The 22,028-nt window shown below is 39.7% G+C and overlaps 1 protein-coding gene across 3 annotated transcripts in view; it reads right to left on the bottom strand.

Annotated features, from left to right (window-relative positions):
- Positions 1 to 12,040: 12,040 nt before the first annotated feature.
- Positions 12,041 to 22,028, bottom strand: part of mtr (5-methyltetrahydrofolate-homocysteine methyltransferase) — a 94,772-nt gene continuing 84,784 nt past the window's right edge. For all 3 annotated transcript variants that reach the window (XM_080049291.1, XM_080049292.1, XM_080049293.1), the window contains 6 exons: positions 21,401 to 21,556; positions 19,477 to 19,676; positions 19,022 to 19,222; positions 18,732 to 18,924; positions 18,248 to 18,360; positions 12,041 to 13,045 (listed from right to left, as the gene is read on the bottom strand). In XM_080049291.1, the coding sequence (XP_079905417.1) occupies positions 12,953 to 13,045; positions 18,248 to 18,360; positions 18,732 to 18,924; positions 19,022 to 19,222; positions 19,477 to 19,676; positions 21,401 to 21,556 (956 nt within the window). In that variant the 3' untranslated portion in view covers positions 12,041 to 12,952. The remainder of the gene's footprint in view (positions 13,046 to 18,247; positions 18,361 to 18,731; positions 18,925 to 19,021; positions 19,223 to 19,476; positions 19,677 to 21,400; positions 21,557 to 22,028) is intronic.

Here is a 22,028-nt window from a genome sequence, read left to right as displayed (position 1 = left end):
TTTATTTTATTTTTTTATTGTAGCACTCTCTGATTTGTTTATAGCTTAACTGGGGGAATAACTTTAATAAAACATAAAAAGTTTGATATTATATTGATATACTCATATACTTATATTGATATACTTTTTTTAGTCGAGGAACACGTTGTTACACCTTTCCTGCACCAAGGCCGATGTTTTTTCGGGGGTACCCTTTATTTTTACCGGCAGTTGGACGGAATGATGAGGCCACCGATTCTTTAGAAGCTGGTCCGTGCCACTAACTCCAGCGCCCCCTGGTGGTGGCAGAGACCATGGTCAGTGTACAGACAACTGAATCGGCTACAACTTCCTCTCAGCCTTTCTTTATATGTCCGTTGTCGATGTGCGCGCGGGAGCACTCGCTGGGCTGACTTAAATGCTTCAAATCAGTGGCGATTTTAGGAGGGGGGGCTGTTTTGATGGTTTTTATCATGTTTTATCACACTTATGGATCTGAGAAGATGCAAGATAACTTGCTGCTCGAAGACCACAGTGCATTAATGTGGTGACGTAGGGACGAGCGAGGGGACTGCTAACTGCAGTAATTGACAGGAAGTTAGCTAAAAGAACCATTCCGCTTACAGCTAAATTTACCTCAGCAGGTTTATCAATGACAGATACAATTTGCAACAAAACTATGAGAAAAAGCTATTAAAATTATTATTTATCTATCGAAATATAGATTTTTAATGATTACACCTTTGACAGAAATTATTAAACAAAGTATTTCCGAATAATAGAAGGTTAAGAAGTAGAATTCCATTGTTGACTTGTACATCTTTGCAGCGACGTCAGCAAAAACAAGATTTTCGGAAGGTGTTAAGTTACTTTTCAAAAGGCTTATTCAATTAGCTCTATACAACAATGTGCCACACCCAAACTAAACTCGGGCTGTGTTCGGAAAGCCATACTAACGTCCTACTCATACTCATTTTGACTTCAATTTGAGTATGTGACGGTTGGGTATGCGAGTCTGGGCATGCGAGAAATTCCTGGATGAGTAGCTACTAACTTCCGGGAAGATTTTGGGTATGGATCGACAGGTTACTTTTCCTACTCAACCGCCCCGAGATGAAGATAAATACCAAACAACAGTAGAGGTACTAAGTGAAATGAGTGATGTGAGTCTGATAGTGGAGAGAGATCAGAACAGATCGCTGTTCCACACACCGCGGCTCGTCCAGCTCAACTGACAGATAGCTGAGTGCTGTCTGATGAGCCGGACAGAGAGCGTCGGAGGGATCCTCCGCCCCAAAACATAAACGTGTGAAAAAATTAATGAATAATCAATAAGAGCTTACCTAAAAATAAGTGTGCCATTGTAACTGTTTATTGTAATTAGGAGTTTAGCTCATTTGGACGCTGTTTTAACCGTCTGTTTTCATTTATTAGCGATATTATATCTACTTTCAGTTTCATTACTGAGTCGCCACGAAACGTGATCAGTGTTCTTAAAGATAGGCCTACTTAGATTATAAAACAAGACGTCTAAAACACAGATGATGAACACAGAACTGTAAAAATCTAGTTCAATATCTAACCTGTGGAGGGTGGTTATACGCTAAACAGCGTCTAAACTGCCTGAATCTTATAAAAAGAAGAAATTCTTTATTGCTTGAGTATACTTCAGTGTGAACGTTTCGACGCACCTCGCATACACAATCGATCTATTTTCTTTTGATCAAGGTCTTTTTATTGGTTTTTACATTTTACAGAGAAACAAACTCAAACATCCCCCCCGCCCCCAGATACCAGACATACACATACAAATATTACATAATCAGACATCCGTAAAGAAAAATAAATTAGTAAATAGAAATTATACAAATGAAATTGTTTACATTGTCATGTTGTCTTCCATTCCCTCAACAAAAGTAAAAAAGGCTGCCAAATATTATACAATTTCTCAGTAGCGCCTCTAACTGTATATCTGGTTTTCTCCAATTTTAGATCGCACATGACCTCCCTGATCCAATGATTATGTGTCGGTGGAATAGGGTCTTTCCATTTAAACAGTCTCATCAGTCATCAGCCTCCTAGCTAGAAGTGAACAGAAGGCCAACATGTTGACTTCCCTTTTACTAAGAGAGGCGTCTTCCGGGGCCACATCAAACAATGCAATTAGTGGGAATGGCTGGACTACCTTTCCAAGTATCCCAGAGAAGGTCTGAAATATATTGAGCCAGAACATGTTAAGTCTTGGACATGTCCTGAACACATCTAGCAGAGTGGCGGGATCCTGCCTACATCGATCGCATGTGGGGTCTATATCAGTAATCTTAGAGAGTCTGACTTTAGACCAGTGCAGACGATGAACAATTTTAAATTGACTAACAGCATGTCGTAAGACATATGGATGATGAGAAAATTCTCTGTATTATTATGCGCCAGATTTCTTCTGAAATAGGTTAATCTAAGTCCGTCTCCCACTTATTTTTAAGTATGTCCAATGGTGTCAAGTCGTATATGTTGAGTTGTTCGTAGATTCTGCTCATAGCCCTTTTTTTACTGATTTACAATTGAAAATTAAGTCTAACAGCGAACTGGGAGGGCACGATGGGAAGCAATCGGAATTTAAGGCTACAAAGTTCAGAAGCTGCAAATACCTATAGAAATGTGATTTGGGAATGTTATATTTCTGTACCAGCTGTTCAAAGGAGGCAAAATTATCATCGATATAGAGATCAAACAGCGAGACCACCCCCTTCCTAGACCAAGCATCAAAGGCTTCATCCATCATTGATGGAATAAACATGTGATTTTTAGCAATTGGTGCAGCCATTGACAAATATTTAAGGAAAAAAGATCTTCTAACCTGATTCCAGATTTTAATTGAATGTGTTATAATTGGATTAGAAGTGAAGCTAGAAATAGGCTGTGTGAATGGTGGTTTGGAACACAATAAAGCTGCTAGAGAGGTGGACTCAACTCCAGCCCCCTCCAGAATTGTCCATGCAAGGGCAGTAGTGTCGCTCGTCAACCAATATAGCAATGCCATCCGGGCATTCAATGCGGCCAGCAGCAGATAATTTATTTTATTTGTGTTGTGATGATTTTTATTTTTATTTTTTTTAATGTTTTAATGTTTTAATTTTTTAATTTGTATTTTACATTTTTTATATCCTGTCCTGCCCAACTCCCTTTCAGCCGAAAATTATCCGCTGTAATTAAATGTGTCTCCTGAAGGAATGCGATATCAACATTGAGCTGTTTCAAATGTGAAAGTACTTTTTTACGTTTCACTGGATGGTGATTTAACATTCCAACTCACAAATTTGACTGAGCAGCCATCCAACCCTTTGGAATTATGGTTGTCAGTCATATTTAGGGGAAAAAGTGATACATCTGAAACTTATAAAAGCCACAACATGACAGCAATGACATAAAACACCTGTCAGGGTAAGTCTGGTAAATAAACAAGTCTGGTAACATCCCCCCACCTCCCTTTACACCTACAAGAACATGGTGAGTAATACCCCTTCAAAACAAATCCACACATTTGAAGCTTGTGTATACGGAGGTGACTCAAATAGCACATTGTGATATTAAATCAAAAATTCTGCTCTTAAATAAAAGATGAAAAATAAAATTAGTCTGAAGACAATCGCAAAAGCAATAGCAACGTCTTAAGATGCATATTGTACGCTTCCCATAAAAAGTAACAGGGCATCACAAGCTCATAACAAAGGGCAACTGTTTATCAAAACAGGCTATACAAGAAAATAAGATGAGGGGAAGTCTTTACAGTTCATTAACATATTCTGTATAATAAGCAGTGTTGGGAGTAACGCGTTAACGCATTACTGTAATGCATTACGTTTTGCTGTAACGCGGTAATGTAAGGCATTACAACAAAAAAAATGGTAATATGTAACTCGGTACACATCTCAGTAACGCGCGTTACAATGCATTTTAAAACCAAAATTTACTGGTTTGTTGTTTTTATACAAATTGGCCAACACCGCGAGATTCGCAGAGGAGAAAAAATCCGCGCTAATGTTAACTTCGTCTTACTGCTAGAGGAGAAGAAAACTCGATTTGCTGCTACAATTGATTCCAAAGATGCGCTACTGACTTCTGTCTCACTGCCCAAGTTTAAGCTGCGCTGTGTAAAAGAGGAAACCAGAAGAGACCACATCACTTCCCTCCTTACAACGGAGTGCCGCTCCCTTCTAACGGAGGAGCAGCTTCTGCGATCCGATTGCATGTCCCGAGTCCCGAGCCCTGATACACAGAGACATGTCGCCAAAACTGAATGCGCAACTATGGAACTGTACAGTGAAGCAGCCGCCCCCTCGTTAGTTTTCAGTCTACATCCGACACAGTTAATATAACCACCGCATGGACAGCGTTTAAATAAAGCCTCTAATTCTTATTATCCTAAGTGCTTTGATGCAAATTATGAAATCTTAACATAACGGAGGCAGTGAGGGTGCGTAAAGGACAGCGCAGTTGGCAAGCTCTCCTCAGCACTTCCAAGTGCCGCAGCAAAAAAAGCCACAGTAAGAGTTGATCGCTTTGACGATTCATGCCTCTGATACATCGACTCGCAACATAATGAGTCGAGGCTTTGAATTCAATGCTGGGGATGTTAAGCTCTTTGGCGATTTCCCGTGCCTTTTTATAGCCTACTATAGTCTCAGCCCACCGCGTTCTCTCTCCCAGCGCAAAAACGCACGTCCCAGCCGCTTCAGAGCGCACAACCAGTGTTCCACCCGATAAAAGAAAAGAAACAAGGTGGACTTAAAGGTGCTGTAAGCGGAATGGTTCTTTTAGCTAACTTCCTGTCAATTACTGCAGTTAGCGGTCCCCTCGCTCGTCCCTACGTCACCACATTAATGCACTGCGGTCTTCGAGCAGCAAGTTATCTAGCATCATCTCAGATCCATAAGTGTGATAAAACATGATAAAAACCATCAAAACAGACATTGGGAAGGATTTTTACCTGCTCTGCCATTGTAGGCGCATACACATTCACCCATCTGTTGCTCTGGCTTGCACCGGCAGTGAGACCATGGAATGTATATAGTATATATGAGTGAGACGAGTGTCGGTTTGTAGCGTTCTCTCTTCTGATTGGATAAAAATTTCGGGATACTACAATAGGTTTATTTGCCGATTACATGCAAAGCAGCTGACTGAGAGATCGGCTTTATGAAATGCGCACATTATGTAAGTGATCACTGTATGAATAAAGAGCGATTTTACACTTACATTAACATAAATAAACCGCTTACTTCACCTTTAAGCTGAATGATCGCTCTGGTAACGGGTATCCCTTACTGGACGCCAAATATTAGACCCCACATATAAGACGACCCGACTTTTTATGACCTATTTGTGGGGAAACCCCCAGTCTTATATTAAAACCATCACCGCTGCATGTAACACTTTTACATTTGTGAAGTTTGTATTTATCAATGTAGCGAGTTGCGAGACAAGTGCAGACTGAGCTTTTTTTACAGCACCCCCTGTTGAGAATATGTTCGCGAGGCTATGTGCGCGTCTGTTTTATGTTGGCGAGCCTGAGTAAGTACCTAGCCTATATTTTAGAGAAGTTTCACATCAGGGGCCTATTGCATAAAAGTGGAATTCAGATATCCAGGATGATTGATAAAGCCAGCCTTGACAAAGTCTAGCCTGGGCACTTTGGATTAGTCTGTTGCATAAATTTATAAAAGCACATTTATGACAGTTTGCACTGTCCAAAGTGCTGTACATAGTGCATTCAGTAGGTAAACAATGAAGGTAAAATAACAATAACCAAAATAAAAGATGTAAACAAGCACGGAGCAACTAGTGCAAAGTACATTTCTGAGAGTTGTGCCAGTGGCATGGCTGTATACGCTGGTCACCAAAAGAAAGTGATTGTCTACAGTAGCTCAGAAGAGAGTGTCATCTCAATTCCACTTAATGACACCACTGATGAGAGTTCAGATGGCCAGAAAGATGATGATGGTGACTTTGTCATTGTGAGCTTTGCAGGTAAAACCATTAGATCTGCTAGGCCTTGTTTAAGAAAATTGACCTTCAATCTTTGTCAACTATTTACTTTAAATACACCTTAAATAAGTGATTGTCTAATGGATTTGTCTTGCATTACAGTTTATGAGATATATATCAATGGCACAATTCACCCCATGGTATTCTCTCCAACCGCACAACTTACACCACACCGGGGGCAAGTTGTGCATCAAGACAACTTTTTTTTTCCGAAAGCTATATTTCTTCAACAGTTTATTCCAGATCCAAAGTTTTTATTGCCAGGGATGCACAACACCCTGAAATATATGTACATATTTGAGTTGGAGACTTTACTGTCAAGGCCTTACTTTAAAGTCACTTTGAGTGAAAAGTTGCACAACTTAGGCCACTCTCCCCTATATTTAAATTTCACTTTTTGAAGTAAATTACAGAAAAAATTAACTTTTCATTGATATTCCATTTTGCAACGTCATCTGCCATCGATAATCAATTGTATAAATATAGCCTGCAATGTGAACAGATCACATAAATTATTATAATTTATATAATTTCATCTTAATTATAATTAAATTAATTATAAATGGTTCAGGTTAAATAAATAAAAAATAAGAACTATTTAACTAAATGACAATGCAGTCTTTTATGTGGTACCTTAAAACAGGCTAATGAAAATAAAGCAATACACGGAAGATCATGGAATAACTGTTAAACACCTTGATTTCAGATCGGAGTGACAGCTGACTGAACCAGTCAGGCAACAGAATAAGTCTATTCTTTATGTTTAGCCTGGTCCCGACCAGGCTAAACGTAAAGGATAAATCTCCATGGTAACTTATGTACCTCCGCTTTTATGCAACCGGATCATGGCATGAGATATATATTTAGGCTACTATTGTTATTATAAAATGTCACGCAAGAGAGACGATAAAAAAACATAATGGTCAGTTATCATTAAGATTAGATGGCAAGATGATAAGGCAGATTCTTTGGAACAACTAAAAAAAGCAAAAGTTGATGATAATGTGAACAACTTGTTTGTGCTTTTAAGTTGCCAGAACGCAAGAAACAAGTCTTCGAGGCTCAATTTGTTTACAGTAGTAGGCTCTAGCTCTATTGATATTAATATAAATACCTAAAGATGCAGTTGTTCTATTATAAAATGTATTGCACCATGAGCCTTAACTGTGACCATTATATTATATACTTGTGTTAGCCTTAAGCCTAGCTCAGTCATTATGCCATACCATGTCACCTCCTGCTGTGTAATGAGCTGCATTGAACTCAAATGAAGTGAAAGGATCTATTGAGAACACCAAATCCATATTTCCTGTTATTTTGGTAAAAGTAGTGCAAAAGTAATGTAAAAGTAGTGTAATGCCTTACAATTCAAAGACAGTAATATTGTCATGTAACTAACTACAGTAACAAGTAATAAATAATGTATTACGCTTTTGAAGTAACTTGCCCAACACTGATAATAAGGTAGACCTAACAATTTAGGAAAATATTGTCCACACAAAGTTGCCCTTGAAATGAGCCATGACTGAGGATGACCAACCCCACATGACAAGAGCAGAAGATAATGTAAACAAAATAATTATTGCTCCATTGGGGTAGGTTTTAAAGCTCACATATTATGCACTTTGCTGTCAATTTTATATGATCTAAGTAGTCCCTAATACTTATTTTTTTAGATGTTTGCTGAAAAACCCGTTCAGATCATTTATTGTAGCAAGCCTCTATACCGTGATTGTCCTCTGGGGCCTATTGCATAAAAGTGGAATAAAGACATCCAGGATGATTGATAAAGCCAGCCTTGACAAAGTCTAGCCTGGGCACTTTGGATTAGTCTGTTGCATAAACGCCAATCCAGGATGTAAAGGGGCCGCTTTGTCAAGCCAGGTGTAAGTAATTCTGTTAAGTGCCAGCCCACAGCTTTCAGAAGTAGACCCAAAGATCGAACACAGATTTACTGATGGAAAAATGGAAAAGACGGCCCATTTTCCCACAATGCCTTGCTAGTTTAAACCGTAAATCAGGGGGCAGTTCATTTCATACAGGAGATGTATTCTCTGCCAACTGTTCTTGATGTCCCTGCATTGTTTTATGATAAAATAGTTGACAGTGAGCAGTCTGCAGGTGCATCTAAAAAAATTTATATCATGGAAAGTCCATTCAAAAAGTGAAACTTTCATAGATTCATTACAAGAAGTGAAATTTGTCAGGCCTTTTTTTGGATGATTGATTGATCATGGAATAAAAAGTATCCAGTATCTCAAAATATTAGAATGTTACATACAACCAATCAGAAAAAGGATTTATAATACAGAAATGTCGCCCTTCTGAAAAGTATGTTTATTCTAGATTAATTTCACTTCATGTGTAATGAATTTCTAGAATATATTTAAATTTCACTTTTTGAATTCAATTACAGAAAAAAGGAATTTTTCATTGATATTGAATTTTGTTTCAGATGCACCTCGATATAGTGATAAGTACAAAGTGAATTTATTTGACCCACACTTGCAACGTCATCTGCCATCGATAATCAATTGTATAAATATAGCCTGCAATATGAACAGACTATCACATAAATTATTATAATTTATATCATTGCATCTTAATCTAATTATAATTAAGTTAATTATAAATGGTTCAGGTTAAATAAATAAAAAAGAAGAACTATTTAACTAAATGACAATGCAGTCTTTTATGTGGTACCTTAAAACAGGCTAATGAAAATAAAGCAATACACGGAAGATCATGGAATAACTGTTAAACACCTTGATTTCAGATCGGAGTGACAGCTGACTGAGCCAATCAGGCAACAGAATAAGTTTATCCTTTACGTTTAGCCTGGTCGGGACCAGGCTAAACGTAAAGGATAAATCTCCATGGTAACTTATGTCCCTCCGCTTTTATGCAACCAGATCATGGCTAACGCAAGCCAGGATAACCGAAATATCCTAGGTTAATCCCTTATCCTAGTTTTATGCAATAGGCCCCAGGTCTCAGGATGACCTATATTTGTGCAATCTGGCTGGCCCCTCCCACCTCTCTGCCGGGCTTTCTTTATATGTCCATGGAGCTCTCCCACCGTCTCTGCCGTGCTCTCGCGATACTAGAGAGACACTGCGTGACTGCGAACACAGTGTTTACCCGGCCGGAGCTAAGCCATACTTTGAGAACAGTTTGACATGACCTGACATGATTAAAACCAGTGAAAACAGTAGCTTCAAAGTTTGATTTCTACAGGAATATATTCCCATCCTATGTCATGTTAAAAACGAGTCATTTTCAGACTGCTGTGGGGAATATAAACAGCGTGTTATGAGCAAAACTTGGTGCTACAACCGAAGCTACATGGGCGCTAACTCTAAAAATAAGACTCAGACGATAAAATAAACTAACAATACCACTAAAATCAGGGAAAAAAATATCTTCAAAATTGACTTCCACACTATTAAGTTCCAATCCTTTGTCCTGTTAAAAACGAGGCATTTCCAGACTGGTGTGGGTAATAGAATTATGTTTTTATGAGCAAAAGCTGAATGCTTGTCCCAAAGCTAAATAGCTATACACCAGTCAGGCAAAAATACCAATAAAAAAATTTCTTTCAGTTTCACTGTTTGAAAAAACCCACAAGTAGCTTCCTATCCGTTGTGTTATTAAAAACGAGGCATAGACTGCTGTGGTTAAGATAAATTAGTGGAGTATGAGCAAAAGCATTCTGTGTTGGTGTATGTAACATTCAGGCTGTAGGCTACTATGGGCATCTTGTCGCTTAGCGGGGAAAGCAACATGGCTGTCACTCGGAAAATTTTCCATCGGATCTCGGGGCCGTGGACCAATAAGAAATGGGGGGGTGGGGTTATCATAGACTACTGCTAATGTGGGGGGGAAGCATGGACATATAAAGAAAATATGGGGATGTGATTGTGCAGTTTATGACGTCATAAACCGCGAGAATTCTGAACAGAGTATATTGGGGGTTTCAGAAAGGGGGAGAGTGAGAAAAGGAGAGATTGTTATTTTTTTTAATATTTTGGCAGTCTCTAGGCACACTGTGGACCCATGGATATGTTGGAACACATTTAAAAAGTGCATTTAGCATAATATGTGACCTTTTAAAAGGAAGCGCATCTGTAAACGGGATGCTTCTCTGCCAAAACAATCACTCATCATTTCAAACGAAAATCTTATCTGCAAGCCATAATGGAGGCAGAGAGAAAAAGAACAGTTTCCGCCGTGTGGGACCATTTTGATCTTATATCCGCAAATAAGGTATTTGTTTTTATTTCCTTGTAATCTCATCTGGTTCTTCCCAGTTCCCACTTGATCTATCAGAACTCAACACCCCAACTTTCACTACAATATCAAAGATATTCAAACTTTGATTAAGATATGAAATATTACAATATAAATTACAATAAGTTAAATTATATTATTGTAAAGCAGGTCTTAAATCAGTATGTCAGTTGAGTCTGTCATTGGGTTGCCGGTAATGATTTTTAAGATCCAGCAGGTGTCAGTATTGAGCAGCACAGTTACACAGTATCAATACAGTTTGGGTAATGTGTCGCAACGCTTCACGAGGCCTCATCTACCCATCACTAGAGCAGAATCCTCAAAGTTTTTATAATGTAAGCGCTAAAAGTTTTTGTAATGTAAATCGCTAAATAACTTAAAATAGCTCGGCATAGTTCGGCGGGAGCTCAAGTCAAACACGTCCTACTCCATTGCCAGTCAAACTCCGCCCCCCACACAATCGATCTTTGAGTAGACAGTGGGGGCCAATCCGAATAGTCTTTTTTGCATAGGAAATTTCCTTTCCTATCGAGATGACCCGGAAGTACTCGGCGGATAGGTGATTCGAATTCTCCTAATGCTTAGGAAAAGCATAGGAAAGGAGCCTCGATTCATCCTTTAACCCTCCTTTAGCATAGGTTACTCCGGACCAACCTATGCGAGAGGAAAGGAGATAGTGGTATCCCATAATCCTTTACGGCGGCAATATTTAACGCAACAAGCCACCGACGGAGTTTACCGACTCTACACGAATACGAACGAGAGGTAAAACAGAAGAGAGGAGAAGAGAAGAGAGGAAGATTTAATTCGGCTAAAAAAAAATAACCCCCCCACCCCCCCAAAGATAATAAATAACTCAAATAATAAATACCAACATAATTTAGTTATTTTCGTAGCACATAATTTACACCATAAGAAAATAAAATACCAACTTCACATTTAATGAAGTTACTGGGGGCAGTTCATTTCAACATCAACATAAGTGTAGCCTCTTTTTTTTTCACATGTGAAATGTGTGGCCTTAAATATTCCCCTTGGCCAAGTCCGATCTAAGCGATTCTCACTTGGCGACAACCTGATTAAAATCAATATGAAAAGAACGCATGGATCCAACGAGCGCTTGTTGTAGTCCATTTTCAGAAAATAGTGTAGTTTCACGCTAGTGACTCACGTCAGCAATACTCGCCGTCGCTCAATGACGTCGGTTAGGAAAAGTGGAGTCGAATTCATTTGAAACAGTGCTGTCTTTTCCTATGATCGATAGGAAGCACCTTTTCATCTCTCCTTAACCCTGATGACGTTTAGGGGTTAAGGTATAGGAAAGGAGGCTTATAGGTTAGGAGATTGGACTATTCGTAGAGGCCCACAATGTAGTATGTTGAGTATGGAGGAGGGAGGACGTTAGTATGGCTTTCCGAACACAGCCCCAGACCTTTTCTGAAAATGAGGGTTGACCAATGAATGCTCCTGTTACTGCTGTGTGGATTGAACCACTTGATTTTCTTTGACCATTTTCCTAGATACGTGTGATCAATGTGTGACATCAACATAACGTTGGTTTGTGGAGCACAAAGTAGCAGTCCTCCAAAACTTAAACTGGGACTTATTTGCCTCAAACATAGTAACTCAATGCAAAAAAATAAATGTAGACAACCTGCAATCAAATTTTATGCAGAAATGCAAAAGATTACAAATCGAAAATATCTTTATTGGCAGAGCCTGACAATTTGACAATAGAGCACCTTTTCCCTGCAATATCTACAAATATACTTTTATAGAAATGATTTGATTTACTGCCAAACACACATTCAAAGATACCCGGCAGGGTGCAGGGATAAGCAATGAATGATCTCATCTCAGAGGAAAAATAATGCTGCTGATCATTTTATTTTGTTCATGAAAAGAATGAAATGTGACACCACGTCATTTTCAATAGATCCTTTCACTTCATTTGTACACTTGATTTACAACAGGAATGCACTTAAGAGAAACTTCTATTGCATACAATGTGAATGACTTGTAAGTCACTTTGGATAAAAGCATAATGTAATTTACCAGCCACTTTATTAGGTACACTTATCAATTTCTTGTTAACACTTATGGCTCATCAGCAAATCTCATGGCAGCAACTCAATGCATTTAGGCATGTAGACGTGGTAAAGACAACCTGCTGAAGTTCAAACCAAGCATCAGAATGTGAAAGAAGAAAGGGGGTTTAAGTGACTTTGAACATGGCATGGTTGATGGTGCCAGACGGGCTGGTCTGAGTATTTCAGAAACCATCTCAAGGGTTTACAGAGAATGATCCGAAAAAAGATCCAGTGAGCGGCAGTTGCATGGACGAAAATGCCTTGGTGATGTCAGAGGTCCGAGGAGAATGGGCATACTAGTTTGAGATGATAGAAAAGCAACAGTAATTCAAATAACCACTCGTTACAACCAGGATATGCAGAATACCATCCTTGAACACACAATACGAAATAATCAAGGCAGTTCTGAAGGCCAAAGGTGGTCCAACCCGGTACTAGCAATGTAAATGTAAATGTCATAATCTGGGATACTCGTGTGGACTACAGTATGGGTGGACTGTACACCTGATGCTGTGTTAGTAGTACCCGGCCCAGATCCATCTATGCTGTTACGCCTCAGTGTCATCATAACTCAGTACTGGAGCCAGCCATCTCTCTATCTCCTCCACACTCATCTCTTTCCTCCTGGAGTAGTCCTCTACCTGAATACAACAAGAGCACAGACAATACAAGTTTAGGTCAAGTTTGTGTCCCAGTTACAAGTCCATCTTTCAAATTGTTCTTAGAACATAAAGCAAAATCCCAGTTGGTTCCTCCTCTTTGCATGATATTTTAAGAATTGTGTGTGTGTGTGTGTGTGTGCGTGCGCACGCACGCGCGTGTAGTAGTTGGCCTAAAAGTTCACTCCAATGATTTATGATCTCACTCCTATAACATTGACACTGAACATAGTGAGAAAGTGTTTGGTTTGTTTGTTAAGCGTATAAGGGGTATATTTGTAGATGGATCTGGCCAGAAGTCTTTAGTGTGTAAATCGAGAACTCGATTGGTGGATGAGGAATTTTTTTTTTTTTTTTTTTTTTTTTTTTTTTGTGTGTAGCCTTTAGGCCGGTGGGCCGCCCCTATTTCAAAATGTTATATACGTGTACAAAACGGCACAAAACGGATAAAATAAAGTTTAACAAAATTAAATATTTTGATGCAAGTGCAATAAACTGAGCGTTGTGTCAAACAGCAACTGCAAATAACTGCCACGTCCGTGCCACCGCAGCGCAGCCTGTGTTCTCCACAGCACCGCGGAGCTGAAAACGGTCTCTCCTTTCTCCAGAACATTTTCAGGAATATAACTGTCCAATTATTTCAAAGCAGATGATAAAGTTACGTTTATAAAAAGGGGAGATGACACCTGTTACTCTCAGTTAGTAATGAGTAGATTCCAGGTGAGCATGCAAGGTGCTCTCCGCTTGGAAAGAAAAGTAAAGAATAGGCAAGGCTTACTTCAGGCACATTCTCTCCGAGCCAACAACAGTTAAGAAGCCTTCAATCGGGAATATGGGGATAAGATTCAAAAACCGACCGGTGTAACGTTCCGTTAATGAGGAATTAGTCGCGGTAATTATTCACGGACACGGAGTGAGCATTACGCGGTTGGATATACAGGGTTCGTACAGCTTTTTAAGAGTAAAATTCAAGCACTTTTCCAGCACTTTCAAGATACAATGTCAACTTTTTCAAGGAAGCCGAAGCTTTAAATATATACAGTATATAAATAAATGCTTATGATTTCATACATTGCCTTATCTGTAAAATGGGAGTGTTCATAATATAATGTGTATGGACAATCACCAAATTGCAGTATGGCCCTAAGGAGACCTTTATCAGTTTAGTTCATATGCCAAAAATAACCATCTATCAGGTTAATAACAACATGACTATACTTGAGCAATATCACATGAGATGGAGCATATTGTCACTCTATATCAGTGCTGCTGCAGTGTCCTCTCTCCCAGCCAATTATTTTTGCTAGTGTCCTGCAAGTTTACATATTGTTCATAATAAATCAGAAATAAAGACAATTGGAAAATGTGATAAAACATCAAAAATCTTATTAAAATAAACTAATTCAAAGTCGTAGGACAAGTTTTAAGTAAACATTGGGTGTGGACACATTAGAAGTGGAGGTCTGGGGGTCCCCCCCCCAAAATCTTTGAGCATTAAACACTTAATTTCCTGCATTCTGGTGAATTTTTATGAAGCAATGTGTGCCTTTTCTGCATTCATTTTAATGAAAAAAAGGAGAACATTCACGGTTCCGCTGACACAAATTTAATTGAATAGCCTACAATGCATGTGTAGTGCTTTCAAATATCTCCTGCAGCCTATTGTTAAAACATTTGGTTAAACTGAAATAAAGGTAATTATTCTATATCATGTCTACTATTGAGGTTTGAGTGGCTGGTGGTATTTTACTAGCAGCATTAGGCTTTATTCAAAGAAGAAAACAAGTAGGGAACAGTTCAACACCAATGCAAACCAGCCTACTAAAATAAAAACATCTGGGGACCAACCCAGATATTTTATTTTAGTAGGCTCCCTCCTCTATGCTACCTTAATTTGTGTTATGAAAAGTGCTATAAATGTGCAATACATAGGATACAGTTAATTACACAGAAGAATAAAAGCATTTTTATTGGCGGATGAGCCATTAAAGGGGTAGTTCAGGATTTTAGTCATAGGGCCTTATTCCCAAGTTAGCCTTGGTGTTCTTTATCATTGGAGACAGTTTTCAACACATTTAATTCAGTCCTTCTAGTTGCAGAGTGCGCTCGTGCTAAGCTAGCGCACGGCATCGGGGGAATACCTAGCCTGCTACTAAAACAGTCTTACCCACTCCACAGTACACCCGAGGCCAATCAATTATAACGCCAGACTATCGATGTAAATGTCTGTGTTGATAGAATAATTTTAGAAATAAAACCAACCTCGCATCGCATGAATTATCGCATTTTGAGGGACTACTTTCTTAGCAGCAGCGGACTTTTACTTTGCTGTGTAACCGAATCACTACAGCAGAAAGTAAACAGAGCAGCGTGGGACAGAAACTGAAACTGCACTGCCACCAGTCTACCGTCATTCTGTCCCGGTTCTCTGCTGCAGCTCCAGCGGGGGCTGTCTCTACAGACGCTCTTTCTCTTTCTGCCCTTTGAGCATCCCTCTCAATTCTTCATCAGTGTATTCCGGCTCGTACAGGTACGGACAGCAGCAGGTAAACAAAATATTATAGAGCCTGTAACCTAGGTATTAGTCCGCCGCTGCCGCAGCCTACAAGGAATAAAGTCCCTCAAAATGCAATATGCGAGGTTGGTTTTATTTCTAAAATTATTCTATCAACACAGACATTTACATCGATAGTCTGGCGTTATAATTGATTGGCCTCGGGTGTACTGTGGAGTGGGTAAGACTGTTTTAGTTGCAGGCTAGATATCCCCCCGATGCCGTGCGCTAGCTTAGCACGAGCGCACTCTGCAACTAGAAGGACTGAATTAAATGTGTTGAAAACTGTCTCCACTGATAAAGAACACCAAGGCTAACTTGGGAATAAGGCCCTATGTCTAAAATCCTGAACTACCCCTTTAATAACTTTGCAAACCTAATTTTCAAACAAATGTACCAAAAACAATGTACAAAACGATCCAAAGAACTTCTGAATTTACTAGAGTGAAATTGAAGCGTTAATATGTTTGATGCATGCGCGATTGCGCGCTCACCGGCCGGCGGGGACACAATTCTTATCAGCGGAAACTTGGCACGCTATCAACACACATAGAGAAGGTGCAGGGAGGGGGCTCGCCTCACGCTTCGAATACACAGTGCACATCAAAGTATAACGTTAATGCGCGTTCAGAAAGAGGAAGTCACGGCACTCATGTCTGTTAAGCCCGTATCTCACTGGGCTGCGACTGTTTGCGACAAGTTGGAGACTGCAGTCGCGAGGGAGTCTCTAAACTGTCTCCAAACGTTCGCGGAGGTCTCAATTTCCTCGCATGAGTGTAACATCACGTTACAATGAAGTAACCCCCAAGCTTACGTTATCTAGCTAACAACATGAATTTGGAGCAATACATTATTGAAAACTAGCTGGTCAGCTAATTGCTAACGGTGTTGAGCATCAATTTAGCATGCTATTTATTTGTATCAACAAGTCAATTACACATACAAACTCGGGATTTGGTGTAACCTACAAAGGAGAACATGAATGAACAGTCAACCAGAGTGACATAGTCCGATACGTTTTAACGAAAAAAAATTCTCAACTGATTTACCTTTGGCAGGAACTCTAAGTGCCGATTCCCCCATTGTGAACAGCTGGAGGTACTTTTTGCAGACCGTACAGTAGCCTATGCCTGTCGGTTATTAGGGCCTCGTCATAACCAAATGGAAACGGATATCTGATATGGAAGTATCGGGAGCAATAGGTCCATGAGCAGCGACTCGTGGTTCTGGATAATTCCTGGAGCGATCGCCAGGTGTGGCGCGTGTCCCAGGAAAGAAAACACGGGGAGCAACTGCACTCGTGCATATAAGACGGCGGCGAAGAAAACATTGCGACAGATTTTTTTTTTAATTTACAGAATAAAAAAATGAAAGAATTTGATGAATTACGACACTGATCAATAAAGAGAAAATCCAGCATTTTCCAGCACAGTGTTCAGATTTCAAGCACATTTCAAACCTTGAAAACACTCGATTGAAAATCAAACATTTTCCAGACTTTCAAGCATCTGTACGAACCCTGGATATACAACTAGTAGGGGCGGCAGTGGCGAAGTGGGTAGGGAGATCGCCTCTGGAGGGCAGGGTCGGAGGTTCGATTCCCCGCCTACCCGCCACATGTCGAAGTGTCCCTGGGCAAGACACTGAACCCCAAATTGCTCCAGATGGTTCAGAAGGCGCCTTGCATGGCAGCTACTGCCATCGGTGTTTGAGTGTGTGTATAAAATGATATGTAAAGCGCATCGTGAAGCGCCTTGTGACCCTGGTCTGTGAAGGGCGCTCTATAAATAAAAGCTTACTTACTAAGTCTACTGCTTTGGTGAGTTATTTATACAGTTGTGTTCAAAATAATAGCAGTGTGTTTAAAAAATTGAGTAAAGATCAAAATTTCCAACTCCAAATATGAAGAAACATTTGTCAAATGAGAGGTCTGCAAATTACTACATGTAATGTGTGGGTTGGCTTTTAACTGAAAAAACACTTTTCTTGTGGCGCTTGAGGATATTTTTAAAGGAAGTCAACTTCTAGACACATGTTCAGTCACTCTTAAAGCTCTCCATTTGTAGATGATCTGCCTCACGGTGGACCGATTGACCTCAAACTTGTTTTAAATTAATTTATAGCTGTCCCCAGACAAATGTGCAACATCACAACTCTATTCCTGAGATCCTCTAAGATTTCCTTTCCTTTTGGCATGTCTGACCTGTATGGGTTCACTTTGGTGAGCCTAAACTGACCTGGTTTTATTTCTGTTTTATCTAGTGCCGCCCAATTTGTTCCCTAAAGATCTCTCATTACATTGGTCCATTTCATGACTCAATTTGGCCCACCTGATTGTGTTTACCTGCTCCATTTAAGCAATGCAGCTCAGGGTTCACAAACTTTTGCACATACATATTTGTTTTAACAATTGATTTCCGGAAAATAAAAATGTTGAATTGATAAACACACACCTGTTTTTTAATACAAAAAATACTGGTATCGATAACAATGAATTAATAATGGTTAAACTTAATAAAATTCCAAAATGCTCAAGGGGTTCACAAACTTTCAAGCAGCACTGTATCTCATAAACACGAACATATCTCTAGTTATTCAGAAGAATTTAAGATGGGGATCATTTGCCAAACCTGCTCCTTGGTGATCTTTCCCACAGCAAAGTATGAGGCCTGAGGGTTGGAGAAGTAAAGTCCAGACACTGAGGCAGCAGGCGTCATGGCCAGGGACTCTGTCAGTCCAATACCTACACACACAGTTATTTATGCATACAACCAAGAAAATGACAATGGCAAAAATGACATGGTACATAGACACAAATTGAGATTAAAGCAGAAGGATAGCATTTAACTTTCAAACTTGCAAACTTAAAATGTTCTTCATTTTGAGTTGCCTTAACTCGGGAGGCCCCCCATCACAATTTGATATTGTACTGCATGAGCGCCATCCAAAGTTCAATATGTAATGGTGAATTTAGGCATTTTTGGTTTTACAATCAAATTTGGTGTTACTAGTTCCCATGAATTGGATTTCTGTCTGAAACAAAGCTGGGCTGGGGAAATGCCTCTCCACCCAGTAAATATCCTATCACTACGAGCCAAATGGAGTCAGTCTCACCAATGCTCTCCTGGACTGCAGCCAGGCTCCACATGGTGCTCTTCTCTGTGTGGTCAGGTTGGCTGGGGTATCCAGCTGCAGGTCTGATGCCCTGGTAGCGGATTCTGTGTAGGTCTGAGGCGTGGAGAGCCTCTTCACAGCTGTAGCCCCAAAGCTCCTTACGCACACGACAATGGAGCTCCTCAGCAAAGGCCTGGTCATGGCAGCAACAGTTAATGCTAGCATGCCAACTCATGTACTGCTAGCAGTTATTAAGCCCATTGTGTGTTAGGAAGCTGTTCATACTGTACCTCAGCCAGCCGGTCAGCAAGGGCTTTGACCATGATGCTGTTGTAGTCGTCTCCCTCAGCCAGGAACTGCTGACTCAGCTCCTCAGCTCCAAACACACCCAACGCAAACACACCAACGTAGTCTGCTACACCACAGTTTACAGGGGCAACAAAGTCCGACACACACAAGTAGGGCTCTGTACTGGAGCTGTCCTTTTCTGCCTACACACACACACACACACACACACACACACACACACACACACACACACACACACACACACACACACACACACACACACACACACACACACACACACACACACACACACACACACACACACACACACACACACACACACACTTTACTTTGGAATGTACCACCCATTATTCTTTTACTCTTTTAAACAACAAGATTTCTTCTCAGTAGGACAAGTAACAGAATAGTTCAAAGCAAAGTTGTTCATGACCCTCACCTGTTGCCGTAAGCCATGGAATACAGCGCTTGGCTTGCTGTCTCTCTGCACTGTCACATCATTTTCATACACGTTGATGTCATCCCCATCACTCTGAGCGCGCCAGAACCCCACCAAACCCCGCCCTTCCACACTCGGGCTGTCAATCATCTGCTTCAGCAGCTGCTGGGCATCGTCAAAGACCTGCCGAGCCTCCGAACCTAAAGGAAGCAGATAGAACTCAGGGTGTTTTAAGCGCACAAGTAACACTACAAGTATATTGTTGCGACACACACTTACTTAACCCCCTACCCCTTCCTTGACACTCTGATTGGAGGGGAAATGGCTAGGGCCATAAAAGAGATTTGGAAGTGGTCCCAATTATTCATAAGGGCGTCTGTAGCGAAGCGAATAGGACGGTCGTTGACTGGTTCGATCCCCCGCCTCCCAACCACATGTCCAAGTGTCCTTGGGCAATACACTGAACCCTAAATTGCTCCTGATAGTTAGCTTGCACCCAGATGTGTCTAAATTGTTGAAATATGTGTTTTTTGCTGATGATACAAATTTATGTTGTGCTGGTGGTGATCTGAGGCAGCTTTTGGATACAGTGGCGAAAGAACTGAAATTCCTAAAACGATGGTTTGATATTAATAAGTTGTCTCTAAACTTAGAGAAAAATAAATTCATTATATTTGGATACAAAAAAATCAAACATCTTGAACCAACCAATACATTATTTATAAACTCAAACGCACTTAAATTTAGAGACTTAGTGGAGTTCAAAACAATGCAAATAATGTATAAAGTCAAAAACAGGATACTTCCAGACTGTATCCAAAAGTTGTTTCAGATTAGACAGAGCAAGTATGAACTAAGGGGAATGTGCATGTTTACAAAGATAAAGATAAGAACAAATGTAAAACAAAGATGTATATCAGTAAAAGGAGTTAACATGTGGAATGTCTTCGATGAAGAAATTAAATGTGTAACACGGTACAAAGACTTTAAAAAATACTGAAAAAGAAGATGCTTAACAAGTATAAAAGTGAAGCATGTATGGCACTGTGAATATAAATGTGGATTTATTGTGTTTTGTGTCATAATTTTGCATGTTATATGTATAAAATATACAGTAATTAATTACAACAATAATAATAATAATCATAGTGATTGTAAATAAATAAAATAATACTTAATGAAAAATAAAATAATAAGAAAATTATGATAAAATCCTGAGGGACATACGTAAAAACTAAATAATATTATATATATAATGTAAAAAGGGTAGGTGCAATAAGCAAAGTGCTTCAACCTACGCCTTTTCGGTCAGTACTTTTAAGCCATGTCAATGTATAAATTAAGATGACAACTTATTATTTTTATTTTTATTTTTTTTAATGTTTTTAACTTATGGCATGTATGCAATGTTGTGTATATGTAATCAAACTAATGTAAAGTGCGTTGGGTCTGTGAAAAGCGCCATATAAGCCTTTTAGTCTATTTACCATTTATAAACTTATCTTCTAGTGAAATGTTGTCGTACATCTATTGTATAATGTTGATCCTTAATGGAGATTTAAAAAAATAATCTTTTCCTTGTTAAGACTTACATATGCGTCAAATATCTCGTTATTGATTTTATTATATTTTGGTACTGCACCAATACAATTTGCCCTCGGTGAAAGAAAGAAAGAAGAAGTAAGTAAGTTTATATGTACCTATAATTTCTATCAATCCATCCAATATTTTTTATTTATTTTGACAATAATATGATGATGATTTGCTCGACATGAATCAAATGTAGAGATGATAAACTGGAGTTCTTAATAACCTTAAGGCTTATTTATATTTAGAACACTGGAGACGACATCTCTACAAAAATAAAATGCCTGTCCATCGAGAAGAAAAGCATGTACTGGAATGGATGTTTGGTTGGTCATACCAACAGTCTTGTCCTTGAAGATCTTTGGGTAACCTCTGTTGGGGTATTTTCCTCTCAGCTGCCATACGTCAAAGAAAGGCTTCCAGTCAATGAAGTCCAGTAGACTGCTTAAGTCATAGTTGTCAAACACACGGGGGCCCAGGAACTGAGGACGCACTGACACACAAAAACAGAGCGTGAGTATTCGCTGGTAGTATCACATACAGTATATCCTCTCTATCTGCTTGCTATTGGAGCCACTAGTGCAGTGCGCACACACACACACACACACACACACACACACACACACACACACACACACACACACACACACACACACACACACACACACACACACACACACACACACACACACACACACACACACACACACACACACACACACACACACACACACACACACACACACACACACACACACACAGTTAGATATGGTGTTTATTTAGCCTGGCTCTGCCCGCCCACCTACTTCCGCCCAAATTTCATTTTCCCTTCAGTAGTCAGTCTGGGGCTGGGGCGTATTAGTGGGATTTTGCTCGAACAAATTTCTGAGTGTCCAATCAGCGAACAGAGGAAGTGGCTGAGAACGATGACGTCGAAGTCGCGCTCCAGTTTCAGTTGAATGCTG

The sequence above is a fragment of the Ammodytes marinus genome (assembly GCF_949987685.1).
Source record: "Ammodytes marinus genome assembly, chromosome: 20".
NCBI classification, from domain to species: domain Eukaryota; kingdom Metazoa; phylum Chordata; class Actinopteri; order Uranoscopiformes; family Ammodytidae; genus Ammodytes; species Ammodytes marinus.
Note: the sequence above shows the minus strand (reverse complement) of the source record. Positions and strands in the feature narration are given on the sequence as shown.